Below are 16,932 nucleotides of genomic sequence, written 5' to 3'. Positions count from 1 at the left end.
TGACATTTCCAAGAGTATTACAAAGCATTATTTATGATGGCTAGACACTCGATAATGACAGGACTTTGAAAAAAAAGAGATAAGAGAAGAAACGAGACGGAATATCTTGATTGGACGATTTTATTTTTTTCCAAGGACATTTATGAAGCCAGAAGGAAGATTTGTTTTTGTTATTATTATACACAATGTCAAAAACAATGAGTTGTTTTCTGATCACCATCACATCAACATAATGCACACACAGTACCAACTACACTCACTGAAAGCCTGGGGTTTGGTACAGAGCCTGATTTACCAAAGGCATCTTGGAGTACATTTAAGACGATCCAGTTTCCCCCACATTAGTTTCAACGTTTATACTCTCTTTCAGAACTTCACAAGTCGGGGTCAAGGAAAAATTACAAGGAAAGATTTGAGACGATTCACAATCAGCCATGGTCTGTCATTGTAAAATGTCCAACTTATGGAATGAAGAATAAAGAGCAAATGTGTTTCCATATGTGTCACCATCAAACATTAGACTATAAATTAGACTCAGTATTGCAGCGTTTTGCTCTCGCTGCCTACATCAGCTTTTTTTTTTTTTACTACCGTCAGCTGCCATCCCAAAGGTCCACATGCTTCAAAAAAACTAAGATTTACAAGTCAGCATTAACAGGATGAAACACTGTAAACACATCAGCTGGAAAAAAAAAAAAAAAAAAGTACATATAAAGATGTAGCAGGAGTCTAATTTTGTCCACCATTCAGATTCACACCACCGACGTACAGGACGTATTCGTTTTACACACATTTAGCCTCTTTAAGGAATGTTACAAAATAATTTGGGGGCACAGATTTGAACGGATAACATTTAGAGCAATACTCAAATGTCTGCGGTGATGTACATTCAAAAGAAGACAGAAATTAATGTGATAAGATTTGTAGGATGAGTTGTTTTTCTTTGTAAACAAGGAAAGAGTTTTGGGTGCCAGACCACCTGAGATTGCATGAAACAACTGTGTCTATACGAAGTTCTTTTCTCTAAAGACCTGTGGTTCAGTGATGGAGATGCTACAGCAAATTTGAAAAGTTAATCTTGAGTATTCAGTAATACCAGTAATTGTGTCCTAAGGTTTCCTAAAAGCCAGCTCCATGCTAAGGTCATGTCCTTGAAGCTGACAGATCTTAATGCACAACACTTTGGGAAATGATCTGTTGTTGTCAGAGTGTTAAAAGAATAGTTATTTTCTACAATTTCGTTTCCCTACAAGAAAACATTGAACAATAAAGTTTTTGTCCAAATCATTCTTGTAAAAACTACCGAAAAGGGCTAACAACCTTGTTAAAACTGAACTCCAAAATTAGAGGAGACTCTGGCAGCTATGACCAAGAGGATCACATCATAGTGTCATAATGTTTTGGGGAACTTATGACATATTTAGAACAGATATGCTGCTGTGATCTTCTCCCGAATAGTCTGTCCATCTGTCCTGTGACATTCCTAATGTTTCCAGACTGGTAACTCTAACTCAAAACTTAATAGATTCTCCATCACTTCTACAGTAGGAGGTCTGACAAATACTGTATTTGGGCCACAGTGTGGATTAAGGGCTACTTGCTTATTAGCAAAGAAAAAAAAAAAACAGTTAAAAAAACAAAACAAAACCTTTGACAGACCAGGCTACAGTAATAAACACAATGATAAACACGCTCATGCTTCACAGGAAGAAAAAGAAAGAAAAAAAAAAACAAAACAGATCACGTGTCCAGCATACACACACACACACGCGCACACACACAAATATTTTCAAATACTCTAGTGTAATTTTTAACTATCGTTCACCGAGAGGTCAGAAAAAATGTTTTGAAAATGTTCCAACCTGTCTTTAAATTTTGAGAGCGATTGAGTGTTCACTGGTTTGTATAAACAAAACTAAAAAGTAAGAATGTGCATTAAGTTATAACATGAACCACTCTTCCGTGAATGATGGTTAAAAACAATACCAGGCAAATAGAGACATTTAAATAATTTACGATGTATTTACACAATAATCCATCTTATTTTCCAGCAGTGTCTTCTCAGCTTGTGAACGCATCTTCTAGTCTCCCATCTTTACTTTTGATGTCTGAGGAGGGGAAAAAAGAAATCCGTTATTGCAGAATTTTAAATGTAGACACAGCTAAAATCATCAAGTCTACATATATCTAGATGTTTGTGGAAATAACTACTATGTTTGTGCTGTCATTTATAAGCAGTCTGTGACAACTGTTAACAACAAATGGCCACGGATAGTTTCGTCCTCTCAGTTAATAAGATTGTGATGACATTTTTAAAAAAATCAGTCCATCTCATTCACCTGCAAAATGGCTACGATGACACCAAACAGGCCGATAGCACTGCCAAATATTTCCACGATGAGGATCTTCACAAAGAGGCTGGCGTTCTGGGCATCTGCCAACGCTGCTCCGCTGCCCACGATGCCGACGCAGATGCCACAGAAGAGGTTGGAAAAGCCCACAGTCAAACCGGCTCCAAACATGGAGTAACCTAGTAGGACAGAAATCAAAGATATTGATGAATAATCCACAGTGGAACTGGCCACAAAAAATATAGTTCCCTGTAAATTAGTTGACATTATTGAGAATTTATGTTAATTTTGAGACATTGTTAACCTCATTTGAAACTACTAATCTCGTTCATCTCAAATATATTTTAGGAGTTAAATTTTGAATTACTTTGTAAACAATACATACATTTACAGTGTAGTAAATGTATTGAGCAATCCATATTTAATACTTAAAATAATCACTAAAATCATTTAGACTGAATGCTGCAAGTTTCTTAAGGTTTTCATTACTGTTTGCAACCACAACTAATCAATCAAACGTGCATACAAGACACCATCAACCCAGCATTCAACTTGGTAAAAGACTTTCACATTATAACCTTTTCAGCTAGAAAAGTGAGAAAAATCTAACTTGATTCCTGTAATTTATCTGATGCTCAGTGAAGTCCAGGTGCCATTTTATGATAAAATTGTCAGTGTTTTTTTAATGTCCTGCATTCAGTTGCTTCATGTCCGTTTATTTACCAGCTTGATAGTTCCTTGCTCCGATGGTCTCAGGGGTATCTCCGCTGAAGTTCTATAAGATGACAGAGATTATTTTTAGAACCAACCCACCATGTTTGTTCTGATATCTATACATCATATCACACGTCTTTCAGTATGAGCAGAGCTTCAACTCCTCCACCTGAAATTCCCCCTGAAGACAAGAGGGATAACAGCGCCGTTTTCTTGATCATTAATAAAACAGTGAAAAATAATTAGCGCTTACCTCAGCCATGTTGCTGATGACAATAGCCATGATGATGCCGTAGATTGCTACAGCTTCACAGAAGATGATGCTAGAGAAAGACAGAAAAAAAAACAGAAAAAAAGAGAGAAAATCATTTTTCAAAGATGGTTGGTAGAACTGTAATTCACTGTTCAACCAACTTAACAACACTTCTCTATTAGGAATGTAAAAAGGTTAATAACCAAGATAAACCAATATAAAAACAGGATTTCTTGGTTTAGCAGCATCATTAAGTGTGTTAAACTTATACAGTTGGTTAAAGAATAGAGGAGAATTAGATGACACGGTACTGAACATTTTGTTCTTGAGTGAGCCTACCTGACCAAATTCTTGGTTTTAATTCGAGGAGCCTTGACACCACCACCAATGATGCTGGAGCCAGTGATGTAGATGCCCCTGGAAAACAAAAACACCAATCAGCACATCATACATACAAAAGTACCTGATGATTTGATATGGAGGCACAATCAAAGAATTGATATTTTATTCTTCCACTACTGCTCTGGAAAACACGGTGAATAAAACGTCATATGATCAGTTGACAAAATTGAAAAATAAACATAATGTAAAAGCCCCTAAACTCCAAGTATGAGAATTGATCATATAAAGCTCTAAAAGGCACAAACAGCACAACAGCTTAAACAGTAACATAAAACCAGAAAGGGATTTTCAGGATACTTCTGAGTAGATAACAAAAATAATAATAAAATAATTATAATTCATCAGTGTCAGAGGAAGTCAATTAGAGAGCGGCTCTCCGACTAGCTATTTGTCTTTCCGAATCTGTGATATCATCCTTTTAGTTAAGTTTTTTTTTTTTTTCTTATTTTACATCTATTTTCTTCTTCACTTTCTATTTTCTTCACTTTTTGGTGCTGGAAGCAACTTTTTTTTTTTTTTTTTTTTTTAAATCCAAAATATCCTCAATTTCTCCACTAATATTATGAGACTGCTTAATCAGATTCACTGATTGACTAGTTTGTTTTGTCTGGTTTGTTATTTGGAACACAAGCATCTACTGTACATGCATGTGGGAGTCTGTAGACCATTAACTGTGATTAAAACTACAATTTTTAGAAGACGTGATGCGGAGTGAGACTATGGCTAGTTGAGGTTAGCCTGGTGTGTCTGGACCCCTCTAGGCAAGTGTTCAGACTGAAAACAACCCTGCATTATAACAACGCAAGGGCTACACTGGTGGAGGTGTGTTGCTTCAGGTAAGGGTGCCACACGAAATACAAGAAGGTCAGTTGGAGCAACAGATCCACGAGTAGGTTTATAATACTTTTAGACAGGATTTTATAATTCTGGAGAATTATCAAGGCAGCAATTATTTTATCTTTTGTCACGAGGATCAGGAGGTAAACAGCAGAAATATGATGTAATCTAAGTAATCTACCAGCTTGATGATGTGCTGTGGTCTAAAGTAGAGCCAGGTTCAACATTTTTGCCCAACAACTCTTTTTTGTCCTCTGTGTCACCAAACTGGCCTCATTGAAATTAATGAGTGGACTGCCTTTTTACATGCATGATTATAGTTTCTCTGTATGCAGCCTCATTAAAATCTTGTTTGGTTTTGCAGCTTTTGATTCTCCAGTTAATTTCAATGCTAAAAAAGAGGAACACAACTCGATCCCACGGGACACTTGAGTGTGCTCCTTATTACTTATTCTAAGATTTTCCAGTTCCACAATTACACATCATGTTCTTTTCTGAGTGTTTCAAGAAAGAGGAAATGATCATATGAAAGACTGGAACATTTCATGCCTTCCAGTACCACCGTCTTTGACTTAACACGTTCAAAATATCAGACGGCAGCCTGCAGTATGAACTTTGAGTCACATTTCTTTCTATGATTAGGTACTAACCAAGCTGCTCCAACCACGGACAGAGAGATGGCCAAGCCAATGCCCAGATTGGCCCACATGAAAGGAGAAGTCTCTGTGAGGAACCTGTGAACAAAGAGGTACAGATGATTAAAACTACACTTTAAGAGGAAACTCTTCCCATTTTTATACCACACTGTTACAAAAAATATGTTTAAGAGGCAAATTACTGTATAATTTTCTCAAACTTCAAACCAATTTCACACAAACGTTACATAATATTGTGTTTGATGTAAGTTCAACTGATTAATTTTTCTCCATTAAATATTTCTGATCTCCAGTTATTCAGTATAAAACAGAGTTAAAGATACTATTACTAGATAATATTACTCTTAGGAATGACAAAGTGAAATAATGTAAGCATGTTTTAAATTTGTTGTGAAACATGTTCAATGTCAAGAACAGTGCAGCCGCCTTACTAAGTTTATCTTGACATCTAAATAATTTCTTCACCCAACATGTTACCACAGCTGATGCATTAACAATAAGAACCAAAACAATGTCTGACATTAACCTAATGAGCGAATCGTTGACACACTTCCTGTAGAGGAAATTAAGCACAACATCACAAATGATCTACTACATCAACTCAAGAGGAGTCCTACAGTTATTATAAATTATAAATGAAGGAGGGTGAGATAAGTCTGCAGGAAAAATTACACTTTCATCATCTTCATTACTTCCAGTATAATAAAAACACTTGACTCTAGATATGTCATGTGAAAACAGATTAGTGCCACCACATCAAATAAAAGACCAGCCCCTGAATAAGTCACAGTCACAATATCAATAATAAGGCAATAACAAGGCAATACTTCATAACAGCACTGACTGACATTGACATTTGCTGTTGTAGGGCAGCATTCTTATAATTGTGCAATCTGGGAGTAATCAGTGTATCCTTGTTACTGTTATAGTGTTTGGTACTGTTACTAAAACAGCCCCAAATCTCAACATCTACTTCAACACAGAGGAATCGTTCAACTGAAAAGGTGGAGTGACTGTTAAATCAATTAAAATATCACACAGAGAACCAAGGTGTAAAGCAACAGGCGATTGCCTGATATCAGACAAAAGTGTCAACTCATTACACTCCATTTCCATCAACTCAACTTGGTGGAGCGGGCAGATTCAAAGGTCTGGGCACAGGCAAGAAAACAAGAAAATACTTAAAGTTTGGGTAGTCCTGCTTGAACCAGTGTTTGAGCTCAGAATTAAGCAATAATTTGCCAAAGATACCCTAAACATGCCTTTTTAACCTGCACAGTATCTTTATGCCAAGACTATGTACTTACCATGCCACATCAAAGCGAAATCCAAGGTCAAATATGGTATAGCAGATACCTATGGAAACAAAAATTATATTAATTCATGTATGAATGTGGAAAAACTGTCAGTCTTTTAAGTTATATGTTGACAACTGACAACACAGTGTGTGAGGAAGACAGAGCCCTCGAAGTCCAGACATGTACAGTGCATTACTGCATTTAAAAACCCTGTTCTCTGTATTATGTGTAAAACAGAGTCACATTAATGTGTTACAGTTATGGAAAGAAGTTTTAGCTTCAGTGTGGAAACTCACTCTCATGTGAGAACTGTTCCTGTCTGGGACCGTTTCAAATCAGCCAGCTGTGAGTGAGAACAGCTAGCTAGCTAATGTTAGCACAGACATTTTTAAACGTCTTTACACTATTAATAGCTTTGCAAACCAGCTCAATATCATACCTCCCACAAGATAAATATTCTTAATGTGGATAACATGAAGGGTAAATGCTACTGTCCATCGTCTGAACCTCTGAAATTTATGCTATGAGCTAACGCTGCCATTAACTTACCATAAAGTTAATGCTGGCGACATGCTAACTTGTATACTAACACATGAAATTTCGATAATACTCGTGAAAAAACGTGTTTTCATGTCTTCAGACTATAACCTTCTACAGTGTCTCCTATTTACGAATGAATCTACCGACTGTAATGTTAGCTAACAAGATGGACCCAGCCGCAACCCCTCTAGTCCCATGATTTAGCCTGATCCCAAATATAGCTGTCAAACGCAGAAAAATTGCAATTTGCCACTCAAAAAGAGCGAGTTAACACACTGCCATTGTTGCTCACGCCTAGGAAATAGACGATTTCATTCATAAATAGCCACATTCTGGCTTTATTTCCAGGGAAAATAAAATCTTACCAACGATTAGTATGGTGCTCCAGAAGGCCAAAGTGACCCCCGTGTAAAGAATGGCGTGTCCGTTCATCATCCACTCTAACAGCATCTATTCGGCGGGGTTTCCTGCTAGATCAGCAAGCTATCCTCGGCTCAAATTTAAAATTTGAAGCCAGTACAGCCAAAACAACTAAATATTACTGTTTCAGAGACGCTATCCGTCGATGCAGCAGGAGGAGGAAACCCCGAAGAGCATCAAAAGGAGAAGCTGGATGATATAGTCAGGTGATCCAGCTTGACTAGCATGTGACCTGGAAGTGAAGGGCTGCGGTCGACTACTTATTTTTCTTTACCTCGCTGAAACCTTTTCGCAGCAATGGCTTTTTCGTAAACTGTTTATTTATTCTTCCTCAATTAACACGGCCGGTAAAAACAATTAAGCTTTATCGTGCAGTATGAACAAAAAAGAAAATAGCATGCAGTTAAGCCATTAGCAGTGTGACTATTGTAACGGAATGCGTCCTAGAGGGCCTCGTTCCCCTCCGGAGAGACAGCTCACTGCAGCGCGCGCACTGGACACGTGATGTCACTGTTGTACTTGTGAAGGAGCCACAGTGGTATAACACTGCAGTATACAGTATCATACTTCTCAGTTGGTAAAATCCCTCTTAAACTTTGTAGTTTCCAATTATGCAGGCATTATCAGCTTGGTTGCTTCTGTAAGATCACAATTTGTCACCCAACGATTACTTTTGTGGAACAATAAACACATCACTCAGTTTTTTTTGTTTTTCTTTTGTTTTTTATAGTAAACGTCAGTGGTGGAAAATAACCAACTACATTTACTCTACTTTAGTGCAATTTTGAGGTACTTGTTCTTTACTTGACTATTTCCACTTGATGCTACTTTATACCTCCACTTCACTATATTTCAGAGGTAAATACTGTTACTTTCTACTCCACTACATTTAGCTTAATTGTTAGTTTTCTGATTAATATTTGAAGCTATGGATAAAAATACAACACACTTTTAAAGATTAGACCAGTGGTTTCCAACCTTTTGGCTTTTGATGTCACCTGCTGATGTCAACAGCTCCACCAGATAGTCACAGACTTAAGAGACAAACTCAAAAGCAGTGTTTCTCCATCATCAAAGTAATTTTGGTCAACTCTCTTCAATGAAATGTAATGGTTTTGAGAAATTGTGATAAGAGAATCTTTTGGACTGATTCAGATAACTTTTTGACACAGACACTTGGAACTGTAAATGAAACTGAAACATGTTATTCAGTTGATTATTTAGAGAAATATGATATTCATGAAGCAAAGGTCAAATTCCAATTGGATCAGATTACTCTCTCAGAGATATTATCACCATTCAATACATGTTATCCATTACTGGTGAAGGTTTGCCTTAAATACCCAGTGGAAAAAAGTTTGAACCTTGTCTTCAAAATACCTGATTAGATAAAAATCGATTTCAAACTTCTCCATCGATGTTATCCAACAAAACATTAGTATAAGAGCTCCATATACTCATATACTAATTATTTCTTGGAGAGATTTCACCAGATATATTTGTTGTAACATTTCTATTAATCTTCCATTACTATATAAAGACATGCAGTTTGGTTTTTATGATGTCAGTTTACAAATTCAGCATTATATTACAAAACTTTCAAATCATCTTGGCAGAATTTCACTACCACAAAATATCTTTTGTAACAGAAAACCTTTATTCTAACACATAAGAAACATAACATAAAAATATAGAAATACAGTTCATTTGAAAGATGCTATAGCATATGTAGCTATAGGAAATGTAGGACCCAGCATTTATGGCGTTTGATACATACTAGAGATTAAACGTCAGAATAACTCTACTGCTGTGATTTTGACCATTCTTATTTTGTCTCCCAAATTTATAAAAGTTCAATACTAAATTGCTGAAATACCCCTTTAGTGTGGTTGCACTTGATGTATAAACTGGTAATGATGAGGATTCACCAGAGGGAGTCCTTTCCATAACTGTTATCCTTCTTTGAAGCTTTCTTTCATTAAATTGCAACTCGGTGAGTTCAAAGTTTTAGTGATTCGCAAGGAAATTACCAGGCGAATTTACCCCGTGCACCGAATGTATGTTTTTAACAGACACAGACTGTTTTTTTCTCCGTTTCTGTCTCTGTTTGTGACTATTTGGACATGTGTTTATGTTGTTAATGACAAATTGTAATCAAATCAAACCAAACTTAACTAAATATAAAAACAATAGTTTTATCTTTTTGACAACAGCACAAAAACATTTACAAACCAGTCCTCTATGTAAGGCTGGCAACAAAATGCTGCAAACAAACTGAAAATACGTTTAAATCCAGAAATTTGACAATTCCTCTTCATTCATTTCAACTCATTTGATCACTGAAACTTCTATCGACCTCTAAGATAGCGTCCCCTATCTTATCGTCATCTTATAATTCTTGGCGATCTGTGGTAGGTTTCACCTTTGAGGCCACTGAAGTCCTTCAGCTATAAAGGGTATCAGATCTGTCTTCTATTCCATCACAGATCAGAAGTTATTTGATGAGGACTACAGGCCTTGAAGTCACCTTATTCACCTTAATCCTTATTCAGCTTCTATTCCACTCTGCCCAAGGACCTAATGGTAGTCAGCACTATGAATGAATGAATGAATGATCTTTGTAGTGATTATACTAATTTTCCAGAACTGTCATCATTTCTATGTCTTCTCACACATGCATAGGTCTTCTTTCAGCAGGAATCACAGAGCAAGATCACAGACATTGACAAAACTGTCCTGATGTAGAACAATGAAACTGGTGGTTTTCCTCCTTTCTCCCCCAGTCCCCTTTAACTTCAGTAAAGTCTACTGCCAGCTGTGGCCCGATGCTCTATTGCGAAATGTTTACTATTTGTTTGACAAGCTAAAAAGAGCTGTATCAACAAATACAAGAGTGCAAGACAATGACCCTAGAGGAGGAAAACAAATCTTTTGCATCAGTGGTCTGAGTTATGGTTACCAGTTTTCATTTGACTGAAGTAAAGAATTGTTTGTTCACCATTGAGGTCATCATCACACTACTCATCTGTACCTTCACTGATATGTATGTTGACTTTGGATGAATCAAAAGATAGGAAAAGCTGTTGTGCACACAAAGAACTCCATCTTTGGACACAGGTGCATAGATTTCTAGTAGTATTTGAACCATTATGGAAATAATGGAAAATAAATTTCTTCCAAACATTTACCATCACATTTCATAAAGATTACACCACAAATAAGGTGCTAAGTGCTGAAGAGCCAAGTGTGGTATAGATAACAATCAGTACAATAACAAATAAAAAGGATTTTTCTCAACTTGTGAAAATGGTATTTATGGTTTCCTTTTTTTTCTGTTGTTGTGAAGTAGTATGTAGATTCTCTCTGGTTGTTCATACAAGACTAACAAGCAGCTGTCAGTTACAATATATTTTGAATCTCTGGACATACCAACAGTCTCAAAAGGCTTCTTTTCTCAACAAAATAAAGCCTCTAAGCTGCACGTCTCCTCATTCATAAGTCATCTATGTATATAAAAGCCTGACTTTTATGTGTTGCATAAGAAATTGCTTTAAAATTGACATAAATAGGCTCTTCCCACAATCTTCCATAATAGCTATTAAAGTTAACACCTCCTGTTACCTTCACCCATCTAATAGCTCTTTAAGCTTTAGAATAGATGTAAGGGGAATGGGAATGATTTCTCCTATGTCTATTCACAATTGTTGAAAAATGTGAGTATAGTTGATTCTGTGTTTATTTACAACTGTTGAAATGTTTTGCTTCTAACCTAAGGCTGTTTCTCTCTCATCCCCACATCCTCCATAGGATTAACTTTGCTGTCAGTCTGACTCTGCACTGCAGTCAAAAGCTCTGAATAGTGGGAAAACAAATTGCTAAAAATGTCCCAGACTTAACAATTTCTGATTATCTTGATTATCTCAACTCATGAACTCTGGTCAAACAACAGCATGTTCCTTCTTCCAATGCCATCCATCTCTACGCCATGGGGGATCAGGATTTTGTGTCTAGACTGCTTACTGCATGAGCGGTGCACTATGACTGACTATGACCTGACAGGAGCTTAGAGGCTGGACTCTGTTAATATCAGCAATAAAAATCTTTCTCTTTCAAAAGACAATTTCTGTGAAATACTAAAGATAATTACTTCACCATATGCCATTTGGTCTCTTCATTTACATCTATTTATTTATGTACAATTCATATACAATTACAAAACCTGAGCTTGTTTGATCATTGTGAACAAAAAACAATCAATAATGTTGAATGCGAATGTTAATTCACCGTTAACGTGTTAATGTTTATATGGACAATTTTTAAGTTTCTGTCACCTCTAGGGTAAAATCTTGAATAGAATTTCACAGTTTTTAAGTACATATAAATTGCCCACTACTCAAAACTTGTTCACCTATTTTGTCCTCCAATTTTTGTCCTCACAATGTTTTTTTTTCCCTTATGTATAACCTTGGCTAATATCCCAACAAACTATTTTATGTTGTTCTGTGACTTATGGTTCAGTTCTGATAAGGTTTGCCCTTTTTGTTCATGTTATGTTCAGCAGTCCTTTTAGACATGTTTGTGATAAAGATCTATATAAATAATTGAAGTTAAACTAAATGTCAGCAGAGCAAATGTTGCCCATAGGAAGTAATTTCAAAAGCAGCGGCAATCAATAAAAGAAACTCATGTCTGATTCTCAGAAATGCAAGATCCAACTGGCATTAAACTTTACACATACTCCTATCAGCGTATGGAAAATGTCAGTGTGTCCACAACACAGCATATTAATCCTTGTACATTCTTTTACATTAAAGTCACCTTGAGCTTGTTCATAAAGCACAAGCACACAACATTTTTTCTGAAAATAGACAATGTACAAAATTCTGGCCTATGAAAGAATAACATTAAAATGGTTCTCATTCAACCACCTCATTTTGACCCCACCTGTGTACTCTCCAACCATGACATTTAAGGCAAATGGAATTAACTGTTTGTGAACCCCCCCCCCCCCCCCCCCCCCCCCCCCCCCCCGTCCTCCTTAGTTATGTTGTTGCTACGTCTGTCAAGCTTTCTGTTCTGGCATGGCAGTTTACAATGATAACGGTGGCTTCTTATTTCTGGCCAGTGACAATCAATTTCGCCATCTAAAACAAATATCAGCTCTAGTGCTGGCTAAAAAGCTAACGTTAGCTCCATCAATTGGTTGAAAACACTGTCACCGGTGGACTTTTCCACAGGACTTGTTTTAAAATGAGAACCATAAAAAGGTTTTATATATGTACTGATAAATTATTTTGTTCTACACCTGTAATCTGAAGTGTAGTTATTTAAAAAAGTACTTCATGGCCTTAGAAGTAATACTCGGCTGCTATTGATAGTAAGCTAGTTAGCCAGACATGCTAACATCTGCAATTTACCATAGAACAGATAAATAGGCCATTTATTATCTTTTTTATCCATTTATTACACTTTGCTCTTTTGGTTTAGCTAAAGCTAAAAAATAAAAAAAATGTTCAAATTCATTTGAACAGCCCCCCTAAAACGTACACAATGCTTTTAGCAATATTTTAGCCTACGTTGGTAGATTTCTTCCTTAGCATGTGCACATCCATATGGGGATTAAAAATTAAATCTTGTTTTGGATTATGCTGTGTATTTTGCCAAGCCTTAGCCATTAGTAAAACACACACAGCTGTCTTCTGTTTGGGCTGTAACATCACACTGTTCATCAATTATCCAGAGTACACACTTATCTTTTATTCCACCACAGGAAACAGAGAAGTGTGCTTGTAACATCCGCATTCAGACAGAGCTGTCTTTGCATAGGTCATTATCTGTATGTAGCCTGCTGAAAACAGACCAAAGGCAAATGGTCTTTCACTTTGCTGAGCAAAATGTTTGCCAATTAAACCACATGTACTGACCTCCGTCTCATCCATGAGGTCTTCTGTTCATGCTTTTTCCAGCCCGACCCCCTCCAGGGTCAGTTTGACCTCCATCACTTGCAGTTTGTTTTCTATGTAACTGTTTCATTCATTAAATTGCAAGCTGTTGACCTCCAACAGTGTAAATGTTTGACAGGCCTGAGCAGCATTCAGCTTTTTTTTTTTTTTGTTTACATCAAAATGACCTTTGACACAAAATGAAATAATATCACCCTTGGTCTATGTTGCTGTTTTCATATTAGAGGATTGATTTTTAGAGTCTGGTGTCAGCACAACCTTAACTAGGCTGTTTTTCTATAGGTCTTTCTCCTGCCCTCACTATGTTTGTAGGTGTATAGCTACAGCATATGCTGCTGCATAGCTGAATACGCTTTCAGTAAAGATTGAAGACAGCAGTTCTTGGCCTTTGAAGCTTTTACTGGGGGCAACTCTGAAACTTTGAAAACAGTACAAGACATAAAAATTCAATAACTCTGCTAAATTAGTTACATTGTGATTCATGTAAGGAAGAATCAAAGTATTACCAGTGAACAATAATTATTGACAGTTATCTATAATGTTATATTAGCAACACTGTCTGCTTGGTGACCAAATGTAACAATAGGCGCCTCCGGATTATATTGAATGGTGTTCCTAATATTTTGTCCACACCATTAACATACATGAGTAGGGGAAAATATTAGGAACACTTTTCAATATAATGCACTCCGGTACACCACCACCCACTACAACCTCAATAATAAACATAAAGTAGAATTATCACCTTTCTGACAATGTCATCAAAAACCGAAAACGTTTAAACTTTGTAAATGTAGAATTTATAGTAGAGCTGATTGGATCGTATTAAATTGCACTGGTGTTCTTAATAAAGTGGCCTGTGAGTGTATATAGTGAAAGTATAAATGAAAGATCACATTTACTGTTCTCTTTGCGTATTTATTTTGCTGTATTTAGCATTTGAAATGAACACCACATGAATTCTACACTACAAATATTTTGGTAACACTTTAGATTACAGCCCACAATGTACAGCATAATTACCCTGGAGTTATGGTGTAATTTTTTGTACCAGTACAGTACATACCAATACATATACAGACGGGTGACAAATTAAAGGAAAAACCAGCACAGGTCTGAATGCTTGACCCCAACAATGAGGGAATCCAGTGGCTCTGTTATGCTGTGGGGGGCATTTTGCTGGCATGGTTTGGGTCCACTTGTCCCCTTGGAGGGAAGGGTCATTGCAAATCTATACAAAGTTGTTCTGAGTCATCACCTTTATCCTATGATGAAACATTTCTATCCTGATGGGAGTGGTCTCTTCCAGGATGACAATGCCCCCATCCATAGGGCACGAGGGTTCACTGAATGGTTTGATGAGTATGAAAATGATGTGAATCATATGCTATGGTCTTCACCGTCACCAGATCTCAACCCAAATGAACACCTATGGGAGACTTTGGACTGACTTGTTAGACAGCACTCTCCACCACCATCATCAAAACACCAAATGAGGGAATATCTTTTGGAAGAATGGTGTTCATCCCTCCAGAAAAGTTCCAGAGACTTGAAGAATCAATGTTAAGGTGCATTGAAGCTGTTCTGGCAGTATGTTGTGGCCCAACACCTTACTAAGATACTTTATGTTGGTGTTTTCCTTTGTCACTCGTCTGTATGTAAGTACAGGGGAGCAGGATGTGAAGATCTGTAGTCATTTACCTATTCTATTACTATTACAGGGTATGTACAACCTACTGAGCAATAATCTGGATGTTTGGGAGGAATTTAGGGAGAATTTATACTGTAGTTATTATTCATCTACTGGGTACCAATTCTATTATTACAGGGTACAGTATGAACATAAAATTGAGCAAAAATCTGGACATTTCAGGGATAGGGACAATGTATTGTCATGGATACTGTTGGCCTCTGAAGACTGTCTTAGCTGTACAACTTCCCTCTAAATTCATCCTTAACTTCCAGATTATTGCTCAGCAGGCCATACATATCCTGTAATAATAGAACAGATACCTGGTGGTTAAAAAATAACTACAGTATAAGTTCTTTTTAAATTCCTGAATTGTTCCATAACATCTTGTTCCCCTGTACCTACATATATGTGTTGCTATGTACTGTACTGGTACTCCGTTAGTACAAAAGATTGCACTGTAACTCTGGAGTAATTACATTTTATTTATGGGCTGTAATCTAAAGCGTTACGGATATTTTATATAACTTGCGATTTGTGCAGGAGCTCAGAAGGCCACTGACAGGGAGTGGCACTGAATCAGGGGAGCCCACTGCTGGAACATGGAAGTGGTTCTCTCTCACGGATGAGGTAATAGGTGGCAGGCCATCTATTCAGCCTCCATGCCTCATTGCCTCAGCCTGGGGAGAGAATGCTTCCGTTTCTGAATCAGTATCCCCTGATTCAGTGCCATCTGAGCCAGAGAGTCAGACTCCAGAGCCAGGGAGTGTGTAAGGGTCAGAGGAACCGGGGCCACCAAAAAGGCAACGGTGTGATACCATATTGGAACTGCTGGAGAGGGAAGAGAAGAGGGCCGGGCGAGATGAGGCTAGGTGAGACGAGGCGAGGCCAGGGAAGAGTGGCTGTTAAATTTACTAGAAAAAATTGTTGAGAAAATGTAAAAAATGAAAAAAAGACAACAAAATGTGTTTGTTTTCAATAATAATAAAATAGTTTTCCAAAAATTGATGAGCATTGATTTATGAAGACTAATAATTACAAGGTGAATGCCAACATATCATATCTACATTTTCTTAACTTTTCAATAGGTTTAATAATGTTATGAAGAAGTTAAAGATCAAAGGCTATATTGTTAATAACAACTAACACTATTAGCAATAGCAACTGAAACTATTTACATGAAATGAAACTTGACCCAAAAAACTTGTGTGAATGAATTTTGACTTTTGACTTTAGCATGTCTCCTTAATAATAGTCATGGTCATGAAGAGCTGGAGGAGTGTTGTTTGGTGCTGAAGGAGTAGCAGCGATGCGCCCACGCAGCTGTTCCCCACATTGCAGGTCTGGCTGAAGCTGACAACTTATGTCATCTGGCCCCACTGCCTCCTCCACAGGCTCAAGTGCATCTATTGATTAATATTGATCGCCACTTGGTCTTCATAATGCCAAATGCCCTTTCAGTGACAGGATGGGCCTGTTGAACCTTGCTGCAACCGCACTTCTCAATGGCTTCCTGTAAGGTGTTATAAGTGCAATGGTTTGTGACATACAGGGACATCTGCTATGACCTAGAATATAAAACCCTTCAGGTGGGCACAGTCTCTGAACATACAAATGGCTATTTTTAAGAACGCTGACATCATGGACTTCGCCTGGGTAACCAAAAAATATGTCCAGAAACTGACACTGGTGGTCACACATTGCTTGCATCTGAATAGAATAAGTTTTTTCTGGTTCACCCCTGATGAGTTTGCACCCCTGGGTGTGTAGGCCAGGACATCTCTACAGCAAGACAATATTTAATTTAA

The 16,932-nt window shown here is 37.2% G+C and overlaps 1 protein-coding gene across 1 annotated transcript; it reads right to left on the bottom strand.

Annotated features, from left to right (window-relative positions):
• Window positions 1–104: 104 nt before the first annotated feature.
• On the bottom strand, window positions 105–7,887 carry atp6v0b (ATPase H+ transporting V0 subunit b). The gene is made up of 8 exons (XM_044368586.1): window positions 7,417–7,887; window positions 6,521–6,569; window positions 5,208–5,291; window positions 3,658–3,735; window positions 3,319–3,388; window positions 3,075–3,126; window positions 2,340–2,530; window positions 105–2,108 (listed from the first exon to the last, which is right to left on the bottom strand). Exons 1-8 carry the CDS (start codon window positions 7,499–7,501, stop codon window positions 2,082–2,084), a joined length of 636 nt encoding a protein of 211 aa, XP_044224521.1. The 5' UTR covers window positions 7,502–7,887; the 3' UTR covers window positions 105–2,081.
• Window positions 7,888–16,932: the final 9,045 nt, after the last annotated feature.

Source organism: Thunnus albacares, chromosome 12 (assembly GCF_914725855.1).
Source record: "Thunnus albacares chromosome 12, fThuAlb1.1, whole genome shotgun sequence".
Taxonomy (NCBI): Eukaryota; Metazoa; Chordata; class Actinopteri; order Scombriformes; family Scombridae; genus Thunnus; species Thunnus albacares.
This window is presented reverse-complemented; position numbering and strand designations above follow the sequence as displayed.